A 22,373-nucleotide genomic window follows, 5' to 3' on the forward strand; every position below is an offset into this window, starting at 1 on the left:
TACTAACATGGTACTGGACACCAGCACAACAGTGGACTAAAATGTGTTGGCAGCTATAAACAGAGTTCTGCGTGTTCTATGCCAGAAAGGAAGGTGACTTAATTTTCAAAAGATTTCACACAAGGATTATAGATTTCTGAAGTACAGATGACACCATTCATTTTGGCTAACGAGGTTAAGTAGTGGTCTAAGTCCTTATCCCCACTAAAACGTCAGGTATGTACAGTTACAACATATCAGTGCATTCCTGATGAAGTTCTGTGAAATGATCATACTGACCCTCTGCAATATCAACATCAGTTAGCCTCAGTGAGCTTCTTTGGTCCCACATTTTTGGTTTTCAGTGGATGTCTTTCATTTAACTACATTAACCTCACTGCAAATGTAATATTTAACTAAAGGCTGAGCTATTCATGTGGCTTGATTTAAAAGTTGAGGTTTTTTGTATTGCTGCTACAGCTTGAATCAGCATCACCCAATTAAACTATACGGTTAGTTTTACTGAGGTGTGACGAGCCAATAACGAAATGATTGCTGAAAGTGGAGGAATGACCTCAGCCCACATAAAAATTATTTCACCTGAATTTAGACTGAACATATGATACTTGTTGAGCTTTTGTTGAGTTTACACAAGGATTTTGTCTACAAAGATGAATACCAATCTGTTTTGTTTCCTTTTAGGAAAGATGGAGAAAGGAGGATTAGAGGTTACTTCTAATGCAATGGAAGACATTAACAGTCAATACCAAACACTCCGCTACACATAGTGTGAAGTAATGCAACATCATCCTTACCTGATAACTTACCAAAATGATCATTAATAAGATGATGGAAAAACAAATTTAGTTGATTGATGCATTTGCCATTTACTGATCACTTACTGGAACTCTTGATCAACATTTGCCAGTGACTGTTGAGCAGTGCCCTTTTTGCTGTATCAGCACTCAACCATGAATCTAAGTGGATCAAACTCATGACAATTTGAGGCCCAGATCAGTCAAATGGTGCCTGCCAATACTTTTCCAAGGGTTTTTTATGTTTGTATCCATCCATGTCAGATAGATGGTAGATATGGCAATACAAGTGCCTGAAAATTTATATCTTCACAATATGCCAATATGTCAATTTTGTGACATGATCTGCATCATACTAAAAGATGAATCCCATCCACTTTGTTCTTCAAGCATTGGAAGTGAAATGCTCAATGATGAGGAAATAAACAAGAAAACAGTCAGTCACGCCTGGACTAGAAATAAATAAAGTTAAACAAGAGGAGAAAAGCCCTAGCTGCATTGAAGGCACATCAGTGCACATCAACTCCCCAAGCTACTTTATTAGTTTTTCCTGCAACACTAACATGTGCTTAACTTGCAAATCTTGAATCATAATGGGCTCTTAAGGAAACACACCCTGACTGAACAGAATTAGGCCACTAACCATCATTTAGCCAAAGAACATGCAAGCAACTTCACTGTCACTAACTCCCCCTACAAATCCCAAGAGCTCCACACCCCCTCCTTAAGAGACTCTGCTATCTGAGAGTAACCCCAACCAGTGGGGTCATGCAGGGAGCAGACAGAACTGTCTGACTTTCACTCCCCTCTTGTTACCGAGGTCCATACAGGGCTATTGAGATGCTGGTTATTTTTCACCAACCATGGAGCAAAGCAAGTCTGCTATCAAAAAGGCAACTCACTAATTCAATGGCTCTGGGAATGTAACACAACTGAAAGGCTCAGCTCTCAGATCCTTCCACAGTACAAAGTACAGGCGGTTACAGAACAAACACAATGTAGATACCCTATTTACATGATTAAGAATGTTTTATAGTTTATACCACTTTTGATTATCCAAGTGCCATGTCTATGGTAAAAAAACAATACTTATTACATATAAATACAATACCTAATGTCAGATGTGTTAAAATAATATAGCAAAAAAGAAACATAAAATATAAGTAGTGCAATAAATGCAACAAAAAGGTAGCCAATACATTTGGTCCAACGGAGCTAACCAGCCTCCAGCAACACTGTACAGGAGAGTTTACAGATCCTCATCTCGTGTCCAAGTAACAAGCTGCTTTCTCTTACAATGAAATCCTTGTAAAAGGCCAGTTTTTCACCATTAATCATTTGTTTGCATGTTGACAAGGAAGAAAATGCTGCTAATGCTAAGCTGCTAAGTTTTGCAAATGTTAACAAATCTGCTGAAATGCCACTGGTGCAGTTAGTAATGTAGTCACTACTAGTCTGTACACACAGTGATAATGACACTAAACTCCCTGGGTCAAAAAGTAGTGCATTTGAACAAAGCTTTAGTCACTGACCACAGCCAGCCATACAACACTAAGAATGACAAAGAGAGAAATCCTTCACTTTAAATCTAACTTAAAAATACATGTGTGGATGTGTAATCTCTCTATGTTGAATTTTAAATTTCAGCTTTGCCCCTTCCTTTTTAGATATTTAATTTATGTGTCAAGTTTATCAGCACACATGACTGAAAATTTTTAAACTAAGTTTTGTCAAACCTCTTGAGCTTGATAACTTCCATTCAACTTCAAACATTAGTTGTCAAAGTTAAATCTCTCATAGTCATTGTGACCAAGAAAGCGCAAACGCCATCAGATTATAAATATGAGGCTATCAACATTTTTCAGGTCCAGTCTCCATTATTAGAGCTGCAACGATTAGTCCATTAATCGATTGACAGAAAACTAATTGGCAACTATTTTGATAATCATAAATGATCATAGTAAATGGACTATACTTGTATAGCGCCTTTCTAGTCTTCCGACCACTCAAAGCACGTTTTACACTACAAGTCACATTCACCTATTCACACACATTCATACACTGAATGGATACAGGGGCTACCATGCAGGCTCCCAACCTGCCCATCTGAGGGAACCTAATCATTCATACACATTGACACACTAATGGCACAGCCATCAGGAGCAATTTGGGGTTCAGTATTTTGCCCAAGGACACTTCGACATGCTGACTGAAGGAGCCGGGAATCGAAGCACCAATCTTCAAATATTTGATGGTTCAAGGATCTCAATTTTAAGAATTATTAATTAAATTGAATATCTTTGGGTATTGGACTGCTGGTAGTACTAAACAAGACATTTGATGATGTCATTGGGCTCTGGGAAATTGTGATGGGCATTATTCACATTTTTTGAATGTTTTAAAGACGAAACTATTAATTGATTAATCAAAGAAATAATCAGAGGAAGCATCAGTAATACAATAATCTTAAATTGCAGCCCTACTTCATATTAACACCTATTTAGAAAAACTACAATAGCTAAGACGAGGCAGGGAGGGACACTACACTTCTGCTTATTGCTTCTTATTTCTAGGTTTCCTAAGATGATAAACAGTGATTCAGTGAAAGAATGAAGGAAATGTGGAAACTCCAGTCATGCTGGAAGTGTTTGAATGAATGCACATGTAAACATAAGAGTATGAAAAGGTCTGTGTGCGGGTCTGTCACCCCAGCTCATCCTCCAAGTCTGTCTCTGTGTTTGTTCCAACGGAGCTGCCATCCAGTCAATCATTTGGATGATGGTTTTTTCCGAGGTCATGGGGTCAGATGAGGATCTCCACCATGTCGTTGTCCACTTCCTGTTGGGTGGGTGGGGCTGGGGATGGCAGCTGTGGCTGTAGATGGGACTGGACCGGGACCCTCCGCTCCAAGGTGCTGCTGTGAAACAGTGGGACGTCTACACAAAGAACATGGAAATTAGTCAAAAGATTTTTAAAAAATGGCCAGTCACCATTTCTGATATAATCAAATTGTAAAAAATTATTTAGAGATGTCAGGTGTAAGGGCCAGACCATATGTCCTCAAATCTACCATGTTTCACAATTCATTGTCACATTTACCTCAGTCATAATCAATATAAAACTAACTGCTTGCTTATTTAATACATCTGATATAATTGCCCTGGTTCATTACAGCATGACCAGTTAAAGGGGCCATATTATGAAAAACTCCTTTTTTCAGTGCTTGTGCATATCTGTTTGGGTCTCTGATGTGCCGACTAACACAGAAGCTGTGAAATAAGACCACCCAGTCAGTTTTGTTATGGGCTGGTGTGCCCTGTACTCTTGTGATTCAACAAGCCATTCAGATTTGATACCCCCATCGTACATCACATGCGAAGCTAAGCTAAATCAAGCAAAGGGTGAAAAACTTGCGCATATCGCCGGCTGGACAGGGGGACAGAGCTGCTGCTTGCTGACGAGCTCTGCAGGAGAGAGCTGTGTCACTGCTGCTGCTGCTGTCTCATCCTCTGGAGGAATAAAAACCTGATTTTGCTCTGATCCTGAGCGGTTTACCGGTGCGAGGAGTTTGTTTTTTAAACTTTTGGTATTAAGTGGATTTATCTTCAATCTTGCTTCTCAACCTAGCCAGAGCTAACACTGGAGTCACACCCCACCTCTGCTGCTGTTATCAATAATAAACATCTTAAATGCCAGTGAGTTTATATAATTTTAAAGTTACACAGTAAGTAGATATCTGTGTGTATAAACAATAATGTCACTGCTGTATTTATGCCTTTAGATGACGTGATTTTGAGTGTGGATGTAGCAGCTACAATGTTAGCATAGCTCTGATCGATCTGAACTCCATTCAAAAAACAAGCATTTTAAAAGTTGTTTGGTTGTCATCTTTCGGACAGACCTGAAAAAGGATGAATTCAGGCTTTTTACAAATCAACATCATGATGTAGTTATTTTGGCATCCTTGTAATCAGTGTATTGCAATTAAAACACAACAAAATCTAAGTTTGTTTACACTTAAACTGACTGTTCTGAACAGGGCTGTTTAGACAGGATGAGAAGGCTGCTGTGGTGCTTGATCTTTATGGTATTTTGACCAAAGCATGTCCGATACATTTTATATTAAGACCCTGGGGAACTGTGTTAACTTGTGAAAAAGAGCCCATTTAAAGATTCTGGACCTGTGTCAGTGTGTACATAACTGGTAAGAAATGGTCTTAAACGTTGACTCATGAGTCAAAAAATTCTCAGTAAATGTAGCACAGAGGAGCTTTTGATCAAAGTCTTGGTGTGATTCTTCACTGCAGACTGTTAGAAAAAAAGGGCACTATATTAAGTAAAAATGCTTATCATTCTGTGGTTCCACTCCTTCCAATTTGAGGATTTGTCTCTTTCATATCATTGTAAATTAAATATCTTTGGGTTTTAGACTGTTGACAGGTTACAGACAGTTTACGAACTAAACCATTCATCTAGAAAATGCTCGGCACATAGATTGATACTGAAAATTAGTTAGTTGCTTCCCTATTGAGAATGCATTGGGATCTGATTGCTACACCTACATTGATATCCTCTCTCCTTTCTCCTCTCTCCCAAACGAACAACTCTCCCCCTCCAGTCTATCTAGGTAGGACCATATTTCTCACAGGGATGTTTCAGTTTCCCACCTATAACAGGTAAACAACAATGTCACTTGTATCAGTTAACATTGTTTACAGGCTTTATCCACAAGATAGTCCTCACCATAAGCCAAAATAAGTACAATTAAAATAAATATTAAACCTAACTTTTAACTAAATACAAAAAAATCCCCCCATAGCTGGTCCAACCCATGGCATCACTAGTGATGTCAGTAAAAGCTTAAAAGCAGGAAGTGGTTGGGTGCCTCCCCCTTTTGTCTCCTGGGGAGCATGATGGGTCTGGTAAGTAACAAAACAAGCTAACCTATAACTAAAGAAACCAAGGCCTTAAATCTGGATTAAACCAGAAATGCAGATGTAAATATAACAAAACAACACTAAACATAAAAAACAGGGACAGTATTTGAAAGCAATGCTACAGAAAGAGATGTTCTACTGGCTAAACAAACAAATGACAAGTATGGCAAGAAATACATTTAAGTGTAACATGGACAAATGATGTGGTCTCACTCACTTTCCACAAACCCTTTGGGGAAAACTTAGGTTACATTCATATTACATGCTGATCTGGGCCACTTGCATATGTGGTCCTAGATCTGATTCACATCTGATCCCAGTGGCTATGCGACCACTATCAGAATGGTCAGATTGGAATTCATATGTTTTTTTGTTTCACTTCTTCACTTGTCAACGTCTCACTCCTCTGCGCATATTGCCTGTCATCATCATTCAGTGTCGGCTAGTGATGTCAAAATCGAAGCAGACTACTCAACACTGTATCGACCTTTCAAAGCAAAAGTATCGTGGCAAGATGTATCGACTCCTCACTTCACCACAACAAAAATCACCTGACCATCCCAAATTAAGCTTCGTTATGTCACACAAATCGGGAGCACGTTGTGAGCGTGTGCGAGACTGTGAGTGTGTTGGTTAAACTCTGAACTGGGTTGGTTGAATCATATGGGTTGAGCGCGGAATGGGCGCTTGTCAATCTCCCATAATGTTCAAAAGTGGGCAGAATCCCTCCAAAATTTGTGGGGTTTTTTGAGTGGAGTGGAGGAGATTTTTGTATATGCCAAATTTTCATTGAGAGACAGCCAGGGACAATTTAATTAAAGTAAGAGTAGTATTAGATTAGATATGTAGTATAGAATAGACAGACATAAATACACACACATACTTGTACTGTAGATAGACACACCAACCAACACGTTATTCTGTTTTTTAATGAAAATCTTTGAACCCCCTGCATATATACATCAATATCCCCCACGTGTTTTTTATTTTCTTTTTTCATTAGCACAATCACTTTCCTAGTTGCACAAGCATATCCTTAAACACTATAGTATCATTGTAGAACAATCAGTTTTATTTCTTTATTTCATGTCACTGCTTAAAGCCAGTTATAATATAAATCTGTGACAGAGCTTACTGTCCCTAATTCATCAAAGAGTTTATAAAAGTAGTAAACCTTATTAAAAAATGACTAATTATCTCCATATATATCTGTACATCCACGCATTGAGACATGAGACAGTTTTTGGTAAATAACCTTTGTTAAATAAAATATGACAAAACAAACAGATGACAGCAGTGAGTTTACTTATATGTTGCCTGTTTCATGACGTCTTGTCCCGAATCCTTACCATGTCAAAGTTGCCCAACAGACATCGCCATTTTGAGTGTATCAAATGCTTTGAAACAGTGAACCATTTTCAACACAATTGCTTCATATGATTCACTGCTCCAGAAAGCTTTGTTTCTAGTGTCGGCTCCTCACAGCCTGGGAAATATAAACATGTATCTTCCTCCTTCTCATCCTCAACCCTTATCATCTACATTGTCTGCCAACTTCTACAACACGTCATCCATGTTTATGATTTGACCGTCACACAAATTACGTCATTGTTGTTGTATGCAAGCGGCTCACATGTCAGTTAAATCAGTTTAGGACCTCAGCAGTGTTCACACATGTCACTTACAAACATGAATGTGACACAACACAAAAAGATCTAAAGACTACAAAAAGACTAAAAAATCAGAATTGAGGATTAAGTGTGTGCTGACCTGCTATGCGGTCAGGGATGTAGACAGGGCTGGGGCTGGAGAGGCGGGCGGGCAGCGTCATGCTCTGCAGGGCTGGGGTGCTGGGCTTGCTGGTGTCCTGACTCTGGCCCTTCTCAGTCTGTGTGCAGCTGTCCCTGCTGCCCGTCTTTGAGTGGCCTGCTGTCATCGGGGTGGAAGGAAGCACCGGGGAGGGGGATGATGAGATTGACTCTGTTCTGAGAGACTCTGTGCGAAACTCTGGACCCAGCAGAACCCCTGGAGGAATGAGAAGAGAACAATCTTTACTTCAAGTGACTCTCTAGCTCTGGTTCTCACACTCAGTATAGTTTCTGCTGTTCTTGAAAGTATGACATGGTTAAAAAAACAGTTAGCAGGCATAAGGCTGCTGCTGGTTTTTACCCAGGCTCCCCTTCCAGCTCGTGTCCTTGCGCTCTTCAGTGATGGGCGAGCTACTGAGTCCCAGGCTGTGAGAAAGCAGTCCTGAACCACCAGATCCAGTGTTGGAGATAGACATTAGGGACTTAGAGGACCTCATGGCAGGTGGCGCATCTGACTTGATGGGTTCCTTTCTGGAGCGCTGATGGAGCACCTTGATCATGGCATCCTTCTCTATGATCTGAGCATGGAGATTCTTTATCCTGGGTAAGGTATAACAAGAGGAAGCCACAGTTACTGCAGGACAGCGAGACCCTGAGAGCTACACTGGCACTTTTACACCTGCAATTCGGTTAATTTTGTCTAAAAAATATAATGGAATGTCCTACCTGATGATATGAAGAACTGTAGTTCAATCAATACATTCAAGGCCAAATTACCTTGAATGTATCTACTTAAGACCAATCAGCTGTGTGACCACTGAGTCTAAACTTTATCTATGGTCTTCTCATTAGCGCAGGTAGTCTTGCTTTTAATTTGACAAGTTTACATTATTAATTTCTAATTGACATTTTGGGAGTATGTGATGTGCTGTTGTGTGTAGCTTTGTATTTAGTATTGTGTATGGTGTGTTCTGTGTGTGTTTTGCTTTGTACTGTTTGTTGTGCTGTTGTTTGTTTTGATTGTGGGGGACTGCGGATGCAAATAAGCTTTGAGCTAACTCTGTTGCAGTTCATCTTTTATGTTTAAAACTGCACACTGTCCCAATCAATAAATAAATACAAATATTTACATGGAAGGTACCAGGAAGGCTGCATGTGGAGTGTGCTATACCTGCTTTCCATGTCTAGACAGCGCCGGTTAGCCATGAGAATCTCCTCTTCTTCCTTCTGGATTCGTGCCTCCACTGACGTGTCGTAGCTGCTGCTGGGAGAGTGGCTTATCACTGCTGCAGATGTATCCCTGCAAAAGAGGGGGTCTAGGTCTAGGGGTCTCTCAATAAAAACAATAACAAAAGACAGAGTTTGATGACGTTGTGAAGTAGTGTGGGATCATGGGAGTTGTTTGGCTGGCACAGGACATCTGAGGGGCTGCTAGCTGAGCTGCTGCTAACATTTGGTCAGCTTGTTTCTCTGATAACTTAAGATCCAGATGTCCAATAACTAAAATCCTTCCTCCGATTAAAAGATATAGTTAAAAACAACCAGGATCTAAAAAGTTTATCATGAAAATGTGGCTTAAAATGGAATAAAAGTCAATTTATGACAGTTTCTTGCAGACAACCACAACACCAACGTATTATCTCGTATGCATATACTCTTTGGTAGGTGCAATTGTGCCGAACAAGCACACACATGCATCTTGTGCGCATATGCTCTTTTGTAGAGGGGTATGACACCATTGACAGGCAACTGAACGAAATGGACCGTTACCTTAATTAAAATTACTGATTTCTCTGGGTTTGAAAATTGTTGAAAACATTTGGGATAATGTACACAACTCAACAAAATATATAACATAGGTCTAGTTTTTAGACATTTTAATGCAGAATAGTTACATATTATAGCTTTAATAGCTAATTTCCCTTCTACTTTTCCTTTAAGGGACCAGGTTTGATTGACAGGTGTCTTAGCAGATCATGCTTAGCTGAGCTGTTTGCTGCTACTCTGGCTGCTGTTTGCTAGACTCTTTTCAGGCTACATTCCATTACTCAAATTTGAATTAAAAAAAAAATGGTTGCAAGCAGTAAACCCAGACTCCCAACTACAAAGCTTCCTTCAGAGAGCTAGGCTTTATGTCTCAAATACTGCAGCCTTATTGTCTGATTGTAATGAATCTTCAGCAACCAGAACAAGAACCAGAGAAGACATTCATTTGCAAATGCTGTAATTTGACATTAGCTTATGAAGATCAGAGATGTCAGTGTCTGAATCGATAGCTTAAAAAAATGAAATGTCAATAACTCTTATGCACATGTACCTCTGAGTGGCAACAGAGGCAGCAGCATCCAGGGCAAACTGCCTCATCACACTCTCCTCCAAATATTTCTGCTCCCATTTGGTCATGTCAGCCTCAAGTGCCAGAATGCGCTCCTCCTTCTCCCTCAGGTGTTCCATTAATGCTGTGGCATTGTACTCTGAAGGGACTGCACCACTGCTTTGAGAAGCTCCCTGGCGCTGGGAGAAACAAAGGGGGGGGGGGGGGGGACTCTCTTGTTTGACTTGATTCAAAACGAAATGTTCCTGGCTTGTCACTTATATTACCTCCCAATTGTAGTAATTTTAGGTTATAGCAACATGACATAGTAAAAGAGGGAGCAAGAAGGCTCCCAATAAAAAATAAGATGACGGATTAAAATAGTGGTTATGGAAAACATTACACCTGCTTAGCATTCTATTTGGATATATTTTCTAGTAACAACACTTAACATGGTTAACAACCTACACAGAAAACACAGAGGTACAAATAACAGTTAAAGACAATGAAAACAAAACTAGTCTGTCTAATGTGACAGAAAACAAAAGAATGAACAGACACAAAAACAGGAGGTGTACCCAGCCTTCATAGCAGCTCTGGATGGGCTATATTATTCTCTACTTCCAAATGTAAAACATTCAGAACTCAGAGTTCTAAATCTGTATACAATTCATAAATACATTTTGCCCCATCGCCTCTTAAATAAATGAATAATATTAAAATAGGTAGGGGCATCGTCACTTTCTGATGATGTCTTCAGTCACTGATAGTCTAATGACTGTCAAGCAGCATAGGCTTGGTGTGTTACCTGCTGCATGCGTAGCGACTCCAGCTCTCTCTCCAGTCTTGTACGGAGTCTGTGCTCGAGTTGTTCTCTCTTCTCACATGCCGCCTGGAGCTGCGCCAGTGCCTGCTGCATCCTCTCCACCTTCTCCACGTAAACCTGCTTCTTCTTCAGCTGCACACACACACAAACACACACACTCAGGTTTACTAAAGTCACTTTTGGGGTATTTATATAGACTTACATTTAGACTTACAACCTCAAGCAGAACTGGGCTCTAGGTGGGCATCTGCCTTGACCGGTTGGAGAGAAAGCAATATTTACATAATGGTAACTCTGCTGTGCTAATTCACATTTATACAGGGCCAGGCAGCCAACTTTACATCAAACACACCAGGGTCTTCATAAAGCACTATCACAAACATAGAATTTTAACCTGGAAATGACAATAAAGTGTTACCAGAGATGCCCATCACTGTGCTGTTGTGTAGGCTGTACAATATGTATGACTGGGTGGCTGCATGGACTAAAAAAGCGGTAAATGGGCTGCACTTGTATAGCACTTTTCTACCTTAAAAGACAAAGCGTTTTACAGTTTTTGTCTCTCATTCACCCACTCACACACCAATGCTATGCAAGGTGCTCGCCCGACCATCAGAAGCAACTTGGGGTTCGGGGTCTTGCTCAAGGACACTTCAACACATGGACAGATGGAGCAAGGGATGGAATCACCAACCCTGCGATTAGTGGACGACCCCCTCTACCCACAGTAGCCAAAATGTACAAAAATAATTCAATCCCTGGTAATGAGAATCATAAATTGAGGTGTGTGGGGTTATTTGACTGTTGAAGATGGTAAATTTGCTACACACCAAGAAGCTTTGAGGAGTCCACGACAGAGGACCCTGAGTCATAGTGGTTCAGCAGAAATCTGTTTCACAAGCAGAGGGCTTATTGTCTACTTTGATTTGTTTCAGTTCTTGACCAAATCTGGTCAAAACTGATTTCAATGCAGCAAATACCCAAAAAGAATAGTACAGGGGGAACCAAGACAACAGAGAAAATGATTTTTACTTTAGTGAAATTTTTGATACAGCAGGAACATAAACGCAACTTCATGTTGTTGCGTAACAAGTAAGCTTGTTAATAATTTCAGCATGATTACGTGAAAAACAAGGAATATTACATTTACACACTAGAGCCTGACTGATTTCTGGGCAGGATAATATTATCGGCATATATTTGCTCATCACAAAGATTATATTTGAGATTATATTGTAGTATATGTTGTACTGCCATACATTTTGATAGATATGCAAAGAGAGATTGTAGTCCTATAAATTGGAGAACTACATGGAACTAACTAACTTTAATTAAGGTCAGTATTAACCGTAAAATATTCTGCCTCATTTTGAGTAGTCCTCAGTCCATATATAGTTATGGACTGAGGACTTCTGCTACACTTTTTGCTTATATGCCATGATGACATGACATGTTTTTGGATGTGCAGTAACACAGCATCATTACATTGTTGAGTGTCAAAACATATACAACTGTGAGCAGGTAATGAGGAACAGAAGACACTCTCAAGTTCACGGCACATAATCCAGACTTTGTGTCCTGAAAGTCTCTCCAACCTCTCTGAACTGCAGTCTTTGCTAAATAGACTGATTTAGATTGGAATGACTCTTTGCAAAAGTAGGAAAAGAAAATTGGGAAGAAAAGCAGAGAGGAAAACAGAGTGGAGAGAAGGCAGGCTGAGCGCCAAGAATCTGAGGGCTCTTTTAATTTTGTAGAGAGGATGATGGAGCAATAGAAAGCTTGCAGTTCTTTTGTTCTGATAACAAGCAGGCATTGTGTGTCAGAGGCTAGCTCCAGCCTGTTTCCTGTCCTGTTATGGACCTCAGTTATGCCCCCTCTTCCTGGATCTCTACCAAACTAGCTGACACTCAGCTACCAGCAGCTGGGCTGGACGATCCATGATAGAGGGATGCTGGGAGGAGAGGTGAGAAGAGAGTAATGGGGGGGAAGAAGATGAAAAGAGTGGGAAGGAGATGGAGAAGGGGCTGAAAGAAGAATAAAGGATATTATGTTTGAGAGAAGGGGGAAAGAGGAAAAGAAGGAGGGATGGAGGGAGAAGGAACAGAAGATGAAAGAAAGAGAAAAAAGAAATGGAAAAACCATCACTATTAAGGAAGAAAGTGAGAAAAGAAAGAAAGAAAGGAGGTAAACAATAGAAATAGGGGAGACCAGGGACAGTTGTAACATGGGACAGTTGTAACACCTTGAATTCCTCCAATCAGAAACAAGCTGCAGTGATTACACTCACTCTACACATGCTCACTTAGATTGTCTTCTTGCTTACAAAAAAGCCACATTTGAAACTTACCAGCAAAAGTGTTTTTGTGAGGTAAAAATTTAACTTTTCTATTAGATGTATTTTTTTGGATGCTGTCCTGAAATCAAATGTCTAGGAATCCAAACAAGTATCATTAGAATCACTGTTTGTAAGCTAAAAACAGAAATGGCTAACATTTGTCAAACCAGCAGTCAAGCTAGTTCACATGAGGTGAAAGCATGGCAGGTGATACTGCTTATTACAACCATCCCTAAACCAAGTTTCATTTATAAAAGGTCTACATACACTGGATGGATGGATGGATGGATGGATGGATGGATGGATAGATAGCAAATCAAATAATATCAAGTAATATCAAGTAAAATGTCATAAAATTACATGCTAAGTCAATGATAATCAGTTGCATGCCACTAGTCAGTGGAAACATGTGTTTGCTTACAGCATGCTAAATATCAGAAAGAGGACGACAGACAGGGGAGTCCCATTTCCTTTGCTGGAGAGGGCTTCAGGTGGCATAAAACAGGATAAATCAGTCAGGGCAGTGGCCAAATCATATGGCATTTGTCATGTGACCCTGTACTGAATGTCCTCAAACTAATTCATTTTGATTTCATGTTTAAACCTTTTTGAGGATGTGTGTTCTACCCATTAAATAATTTTCTTGCATTATAATTTGATGGCTTTTGGTTGAGTATTTCATTGATTAATTATGTATATTTCAGACATGTTACAACCGTCCCTGGCATGTGTTACAACTGTCCTTGTACACTGGGACAGTTGTAACAGTGGAGTGACTGTATTTAAATCAATTTTGAAACCTGCACATATTTCATAAAACCACTTAAATACATTGTTTCACTAGTTTACACATTGAAGTTTATAATATAGCAAATGGACTATTCCAGCGTAAATGGTTTTTGACAGCATTCAAGTTACAAAGTTACAAAGTAACTTGAATGGATATGCGCTTGCATGTATGTGATTGGCAAGTGTCGTGAGTATGTGCCATCTGCACCAATATCAAAAATCTCCCTTGTAGATTTAGTGTATGGTAAGACCCATGTACCAAACACTTAATTTTCCCCAACTAAGAAGGCTATGAAGAAAACTATGAGGAAAAACGATGCTGAAATTGAGAGCAGTCAGTTTATCCTGTGCTTCAGTTACACACACCCTCCACAGGCAGCAGGGGACATGACAGCACATCCACAAAGTCAAACAGAAAGATGAGCAGACTATGAGGAGACATAGGTGCCAGATAGCAGGCCAACATCAGACCAGACCGACTGTCAAAATCTCTAATAAAGGCATGAAAATTCCCAAAAATACAAAACCCTCAAATCTTTGCATCATTTTTCATAACAAATGTTCAACATTTTTGACTGATGTGAAATCAGTACTACAACCTTGTTTTGAAACTTTTCTGATTTGATCTTTATCTGTAAAGCAGCATCATCTATGCTTTTATTACATCTTACTTAGATTACTGCAGTGCCCCACCTCTTACAAAAAATATTTAAGTATTCCACAGGAAATATCATTATAACAATACTACTACTTACATTGCTCTTTATTCTGTCTCTTTGTGCTTTTGTTGTATTTGTACCTTTAATTCAGATGTTTAAAATGTTGTTTCTATTTCATTCTGATGTATGAATTTTAAAATTCTGTCTCCATGAAGTTATTATGAGGGTAGTTGAGAGTCACTGTGAACAATCTCTACCAGCATTAGAAACTATGACCAGACGTTCATTTATATGTAAAAGTTCTGCACTGCAGGTTTAAACATAGAGAGGGTGTCTGCCTCCTAGACCAAAAGATGGTTCCACAGGAGAGGAGCCTGATAGTTGAAGGCTCTGCCTCCCATTCTACTTTTGGAGACTCAAGGAACCACAAATAATAGCGTACTATGAGGTCTTTGAGATATGATGGTGCCTGACCATTAAGAGCTTTGTAGGTGAGGGGAGGGATATTAAATTCTGTTCTGGATTTTTCAGGAAGCCAGTGCAGCGAAGATAAATGGGAGAAATATGATCTCTTTTCTTAATTTTTGTCAGTACATGTGCAACTGCATTCTGGACCAGCTGGAGAGTCTTAAAGGATTTGTTAGGGCAGCCTGATAATAAGGAACTGCAATAATCCAGCCTAGAAATAACAAATGTGTGGACTAGTTTTTCTTCATCTTTTTGAGACAGGATGTGTCTGATTTTCACAATATTATGAAGGTGAAAAATGGCAGTCCTTGAAATTTGTTTTATGTGGGAGTCGAAGGACATATCCTGATCAAAGATAATCCCAGATTCCTTACGGTGGTGCTGGAGGCCAGGGCAATGCCATCCAGAGTAGCTATATCATTAGATAATGTGTTTCTAAGGTGTTTAGGGCCAAGCACAATAACTTCAGTTTTGTCTGAGTTTAGAAGCAGAAAATTGTAGGTCATTCATGTCTATATGTCCTTTAGGCATGATTTGAGTTTAGTTAGCTAATTGGTTTCATCTGGCTTAATTGATGAATATACTTGGGTATCATCTGCATAACAATGAAAATTCCTGTGTTTCTGAATAATATTACCTAAAGAAAGCATATATAAGGTGAATAGTATTAGTCCAAGCACAGAACCTTGTAGAACTCTGTGTCTAACTTTTGTGTGCATGGAGGATTCATTACTAATGTGTACAAACTGAAACTGGTCTGATTAACAGGACTTAAACCAGCTTACTGTTGTTCCTTTAATATCAGTTACATGTTCCAGTCTCTATTATAGGATGTGATGGTCCATGGCGTCAAATGCAGCACTAAGAACTAATAAGACAAGTACAGAAAGAAGTCCTTTGTCCGAAGCAATCAAGGGGTCATTTGTAACTTTCACCAGTGCTGTGTGCTCTGTGCTATGATGCGCTCTAAATCCTGACTGGAAATTCTCAAATAAAGTATTGTTATGTAGAAAGTCACACAACTTATTGGCGACTACTTTCTCAAGGATCTTAGAGAGAAAGGGAAGGTTAGATATAGGTCTATAGTTGGCTAAAATGCCTGAATCAAGAGTAGGGTTATTAAGAAGAGGTTTAATTACAGCTACTTTAAAGGACTGTGGTACATAGCATTTCACTTAAGACAGATTGATCATATCTCGTAAAAAAGTGCTAACTAAGGGTAAGACTTCCTTAAGCAGCCTAATAGGGATGGGGTCTAAGAGACGGGTTGATGGTTTAGATGAAGAAATTGTTGAAGTTAATTCAGGAAGATTGATTGGAGAAAAAAAAAAAAAATATATATATATATATATATATATATATATATATATATATATATTTTCTCCAGCTCAACAGGGAAACACTGTACAGGGAAAGAAAAAGTGAAAAGCAGCGTAACTTCACTGATTATTCAAATCTCCAGACACGCCGACAGGACCTGTTAGGATCTAATATTCATTCATGTTTATTGACAGTGTTTCCTGGTTGAGCTACAGTGGAAGGATTATTAAATACCTGCAGCAATCAACCCCAACCCCACAGCAGAAAGTGCATTTCCCCATTAAGCTTAATTCAATTCTGTGCGCATTTACGCACGAGGCACAGAAGTGTAACTTCATTGATTATCTATCTATCTATCTATCTATCTATCTACCTATCGATCTATCTATATATCTGTGCTATAGCAAGCATAGCCAATGAAAGTATTCTCGTAGAGATGCAGTAGGGGCAGATAATATACATATAGCAATAAAAGCGAAAAACAAGTTGTTTTCTGGTTTTGGTTTAATTTCTATTCCAATTGCCGATCTGAAGACGAAAACGGGAAAAACACATGAATTTCTGTTTTTTAATTCACACAAAAAATGTATGATGCATTGTATAATTGTTTATCCTATTATCAAACAATCTGAACACAACTTTGGACAGAGGATAAACGGACTGCTGTGGATGTGTAATGTGGGTTTCATTGTTTTAGTTTGTGAATGGTGCGTTGCTCGCTGCCGCAAGGCATTGTGGGACGGAATTATCTCCTTTCCTCTTGTAAAGGATGGTAAAGTGTACCCTATGCTAAAGGAGATTAGAAAGGAAGCATTGATGCACCTTTCGTTTGCATTTAGAGAATTCAACCAGCTCTTGTCATGGCTGCCACTTGATACTTCCGGGTCATTTCTCAGCTAGGAACCTTCCTAAGCAAAAAAGACTATTCGACTGCAGCCCAGGTTTTCCCCAGAAAGTCTGTTAGTTAACCTGTTATAAACGTGAACTGGTTGGTGGTGAACTGTTGGCTTTTGCTCAGGGCTATGCTTTCTTTGGACAGTGACCCAGCCACCCTGGCTTGGGAAGTACCGGGGGAGTAGGAGCTAGGCTAGGTCAGCCTGCACCAGCTTCTGGGGGCTGCCTAACTACAATTGCTAACAATTGGTTTTCCATGGTGCGGAGCCACACTTCCAATTCACTGAGCCTCACTTCCAACACTACAAATTAACTACATTTATTACATGTACCATTATCACTAAAGTAGGCAGAGGAATAGCTAAACATATGACAAACCGAGGCAGCAGGAGAGCAAGAGGGAGAGAGCAAAGCCATCGATCCCTGCTAAGATAAGTTAACTGCTAAGCTTACCGCTGAGATAAAGTAACTAACAAATGTGGGATTAGCAAGAAAAGTCGCTAAAAGAAGGAGAGAGCCAAGAGTGATTGAGCAGAACTAGTGTAAGTTTAAATGTACAGAGGGTAATTATTCACAGTAAAGAAGAATATAGCAAAATTAACTGAATTGAGAGCAGTAAAAATGCTATCAGTAACACATTCGGCAACTGGAAATGAGACAACCATAATATCACATTTAAAAAGTTTAATTACAGCAATCTGTCGTCTGTATTCTTAAAGTTCCCTCCAGATATGTTTTAAGGCATATAAAATATTCTGCTTTGAATAATAATTATCTGCACCGGAGGCTTCAAGTTCACATATCACACTTGCAAATTGCACAGTGGATCATGACTGGCTCCAAACTAGTTGTGATGTCACAAATCATGCATGCCTTCAACTCAGATTTAGCAGAGAAACTTTCCCCCTTCAGCAGATGGATGTGAAAACATTCTTTATTTTTATATTTTTTCTGGCTCCAGTTTCTGATAAAGATGACAACAAGCAGTCTGTGATGGCCGCACTTGCAGCCACACAGCTGTTTTGAAGTTTGTATCCCAGCTGGCACTCACACTTTGGTCTCTTTTACATTTGTAGTTAATTTTTTCCTCAGTTAGCTAATTTAATTACATTTCACATTGCATACAAATAAATAACAACACACTGGATTTTGTTTCATACACCATTCTCATTTTATTGTACAGTTTGGCAGTACATTAGTTTCTATTTGTAGCACGCACATTTGGTTAACTTTTGTACAGTCATTAGTTTAAGTTCTAATTTTCATTTTTTTGAGTTACCAGTGTTGGGGTGCTGCTCCTGGAGGACATCTGGCCAGGCCTGGGCAAAGGATGTGCACCAGGACATGGAATGGTTAAATACAGGAAGTGGCCAATTGGGTCATACCAAGTCCTGCCACCTCATAGGGGAGAACTGTTTATTACAAGTTTAGTCATATTGTTTGTTTCTCTTTATTGAATGTTTAGTTGGGTATTTTTGGTTTAGTTGATTTGTTGAGTTAACCTGTGTTGGGGGGGGGGGGGGGGGGGGATTCTGTTGTTTATTGCTTAGTTGGCAGTGGTTGTCATTTGTTAGTTACCCCTCTTATATTATGGTCTGATCAGCCAGTATATATGTTCCCCTTTGTGTTCATTTTGGGAGGTCTGTTAGTAGGGTTAAGTTCACTTTAGTTGAGTTCTGTTTATTTGACCTCTTTTATGGGCCCTGAACTTTATTTACATAGTTTGTTATTTGTACCTTTTTTTTTTGCATTTTTTGGGTAAAATAAAAACCCTCTTTTTTGAAACCACCTGAGTCTCCTTTGTCTGCCAGCTCGGTTCCTTACACAGTCCAAAAACCCAAATCCAAAAACCAGGATTACATGCAGAGATGCTCTTACCTCCTCCTCCAGCTTCACCACTTTTGCCTGGGCGTTGTTGAGCGCTTGGTCTCTGATCTCAATGTGTCTCCTCTGGTCTTCTGTGGTGGAGCGAAGTGCATTCAGCTCCATCTCCAGCTTCTCCTTCTCACGCAGTGTCTCTTTGTCTGAACACACACACACACACAAGTACATGACATGTACAAACACATTCCCTTTCCGTCACCTCCACAGAGATAGATTTTAGAACAGCATGATGTGGAACTTTTAAGTGTTGTGTTTCTTCAGACACATCACATGGACCATAATGTTATCCAGACACCGACATTGTGAATGTCCAAGGCTGTGTGTGTGTGTGTGTGTGTGTGTGTGTGTGTGTGTGTGTGTGTGTGTGTGTGAGAGTATGGTGCTCACTCTGTGCGAGCAGCTGGGAGATGGTCTTGCGGTTGTCCTCTGAGCCATCACAGTCTTTAGCAGCAAGCTGCTTATTGGCCGTCTCCATGCGCTCTTTAAAACAACAATACACAACACAAACACTAAGAATTAGGACAAACGCATGCAAAAATCAAGATTTGGTGTTTGTGTTTATTTTGCTGAGATTCACAAGCATTAAAGGGGAAGTGAGCTCTATAGCATTTCACTGAGTTTGACTGTAATGGTTAATAGATTGCTGTTGCAAACTCAGTCTGCTATTGGCTAGCACTTCTGTGACATTTTATAGGCTACATCAGGTAGCGACAACACCTGGGACTAAACATTCTGTGAATACTGGGTATACTGGGAATACATGAATACGGTAATTACTTTCATACAAATCAGAAGTGCATCTGACAACTAGATAAGTGTTGAGGAGAGTCTAACAACTTTTCTACATTACTTGCCCTGATTATGCTACTTTACTACCAATCAAACATAAAAAACTGACTCACATGAAGAGTGTATTAAAGATCAGCACACACTTTGTTGAAAGCTGTTATCTGGTTCAGTAGTTTTACACAAAAACAAGTATTTGTAACTGTAAAGCAATTGTACACAAACAAATCTCCACGGTTTGTGAGGGCATTTATTTTAAAGGTACAGTCCTGGTGTACTCCAACCGTGGGATTCATTTTCAGCAACTACTGAGCTTAAGCTCTTAAATGTCAGAAAAAGGATGGATTGACTGTTTGAGTAAGGAAAATAAATGCAGCAAAAATTGAATGTACCAGGTTACTGAGAAATACTACAAAAAGGATCCCTTGTTACTGTTGCCTGATAACAGAACTGTCTCATAGTCTCTTAATTTAATGTGCTCTTAATTCTGACTCAAAAATAAACACACACACACACACACACACACATTTATTCAATTTTCCATTCTCTGACTCCCACTCTCTCTCTTTCTGTGTGTCTCACACATTCTCTGTCTCTGTTTTCTTCCACATTAAAAGCACGTCTCTCAGCAAATCACAAAAAACCAAAACTAAATTAAAGCTTCAAGCAGCGATGATTGGGTACACACACGTTCATGCATGTTGAGTCATGCTATTATTGCTGTTATACATTGCCGAAGTGCTGTTATTGCTGAGCAACATGATGCAGGAGATAACTATCACTTCCTGTGTCCACTATGTGGTGCTAGAAAACATGCACTAAATGTATATTATGTTGCTGCATATCAAATGTAGAAAACACAATTTAAATTTTATGTAAATCAACATAGTTTGTAACATAAGGCTTGCTTTCTGTTGCCAATAGGCTGTGCTACACAAGCGGGTCATCAAAGCAGCAATACATAAAGTTGAAGTTGTGTGACATCAGTGTTGGGGTCGTTACTCAAAAAATGTAATGTATTACACATTACTCGTTTTTTTTTTTTAAAGTAATACATTACTTTACTTAATTACTCCCTGTGAAAGGTAATTAATTACACTAGTTGTTACATTACTTTTGCATTACTCCGCAACAACGCCTGAGACGCATTGTCGTGTAATTTCCAGTTACCAATATAACGTTAAACCTTACATATGCCCACATATCAGCACAAATCCCTATCTTACTAAGGAGGACATACAAAAGAAAAAGTTTTACTGTCTGATGATGGTGGTTGCCTGTTCCCTGTTATTGTATTATGCTGAGTATGTTTCTGGAAGACAGAGATTTCCTCTTGTACATACGATGCTACAAGCCTATTCATCTCTGCTTTTGTTAACGTTACCTGTTGAAAATCAAGCTTTGGCTGCTTGGTTGGGGTCGGCAAACACTCAGCTTGAGCATCACTCTAGGTCCGGGAGTCTTTGGCTACTAGCTTTGTGTTAACATGTTGCCTTTGCAGGTGCTTGGAGAGTTGATAAACCCCTCAAAAGCTGTAGACCGCTCTGCCATTTTTGTCTTTACTCCCACACATTTGTGTATGTGTGTGTCGGAACTCTAGCCAAAGTCACGTCATGAGAGGTCAGGCGATTGTTCCGCAAGCGTGCACGAAAGGCACCTTTGATTATTTTTTTATGCAGATAATTGAGGAACCTGTGTAACGCAAGTAACGACGAATTTTTTGATTAGTAACTCTAATGTGATTACTGAATGTAGGAACAGTGACGCGTTACATTACTGCGTTACAGACGAATGTGATTACAGTAACGCGTTACACCCAACACTGCCTGACATGCATATGCATTGTCACAAATATTGGATGTTGCACAAAGGAGATAAATACCACTTCCTATGTCCACTATGTGGTGCTAGAGAGCACCCACAATTATGCGTTATGTTGCTGTATATCATATGTAGACCCCAGCATGTAAATTTCATGTAAATCACATGATGTTTGTTACATAAAGCTGACTTCCTATTGTCAGTGGGTGGCGCTATGACTATGACTCAATATTGACATGTAGATGTATTCTGGTCTGGTCTCCAATTAAGCATGTGAAATTTGGGACAGATTCGACAAAGTCTAGTGGAGTTACAACAACTTCCTTTTTCATGGCAAAACATGCAAATTTATGGGCACATCATGTCAAGGACGTTCTGTGAAAAGTCAAGATTTTGATCATTTTTCATCACAAAGGGCTTTAGATGACTGACCAAATTTGAAGTTAGTCAGGTCAAATCTGTAGGAGGAGTTGGTTAAAGTATGACGCCTGCAAATGGCAAAAACTGCACAAAAATTGGAACATTAAATTCAAAATGACCGACTTCCTGTTGGACTCAGGGTATGGCTACGGAGGCTTTTTTGTGTGCCTGGACATGATGCATGTGCCTATCTAATTTTGTTCATGTATGTCAAATTTAAAGGTGGGGGCTTCAACTTTGAAATATTCTAGGTGGCACCATTTTGCCACCTAGAATATTTTTTTTTTTGCCACACTCAAGCCCAAGACCCATATTGGA

At 39.4% G+C, this 22,373-nt stretch overlaps 1 protein-coding gene across 2 annotated transcripts in view; it reads right to left on the reverse strand.

Annotated features, from left to right (window-relative positions):
• Positions 1–3,147: 3,147 nt before the first annotated feature.
• amot (angiomotin) overlaps positions 3,148–22,373 on the reverse strand; it is a 111,715-nt gene continuing 92,489 nt past the window's right edge. For both annotated transcript variants that reach the window (XM_042430340.1, XM_042430341.1), the window contains 8 exons: positions 19,416–19,508; positions 19,023–19,168; positions 10,662–10,811; positions 9,857–10,053; positions 8,711–8,839; positions 7,901–8,139; positions 7,502–7,756; positions 3,148–3,730 (listed from right to left, as the gene is read on the reverse strand). In XM_042430340.1, the coding sequence (XP_042286274.1) occupies positions 3,597–3,730; positions 7,502–7,756; positions 7,901–8,139; positions 8,711–8,839; positions 9,857–10,053; positions 10,662–10,811; positions 19,023–19,168; positions 19,416–19,508 (1,343 nt within the window). In that variant the 3' untranslated portion in view covers positions 3,148–3,596. The remainder of the gene's footprint in view (positions 3,731–7,501; positions 7,757–7,900; positions 8,140–8,710; positions 8,840–9,856; positions 10,054–10,661; positions 10,812–19,022; positions 19,169–19,415; positions 19,509–22,373) is intronic.

The sequence above is a fragment of the Thunnus maccoyii genome, chromosome 13 (assembly GCF_910596095.1).
Source record: "Thunnus maccoyii chromosome 13, fThuMac1.1, whole genome shotgun sequence".
NCBI classification, from domain to species: Eukaryota; Metazoa; Chordata; class Actinopteri; order Scombriformes; family Scombridae; genus Thunnus; species Thunnus maccoyii.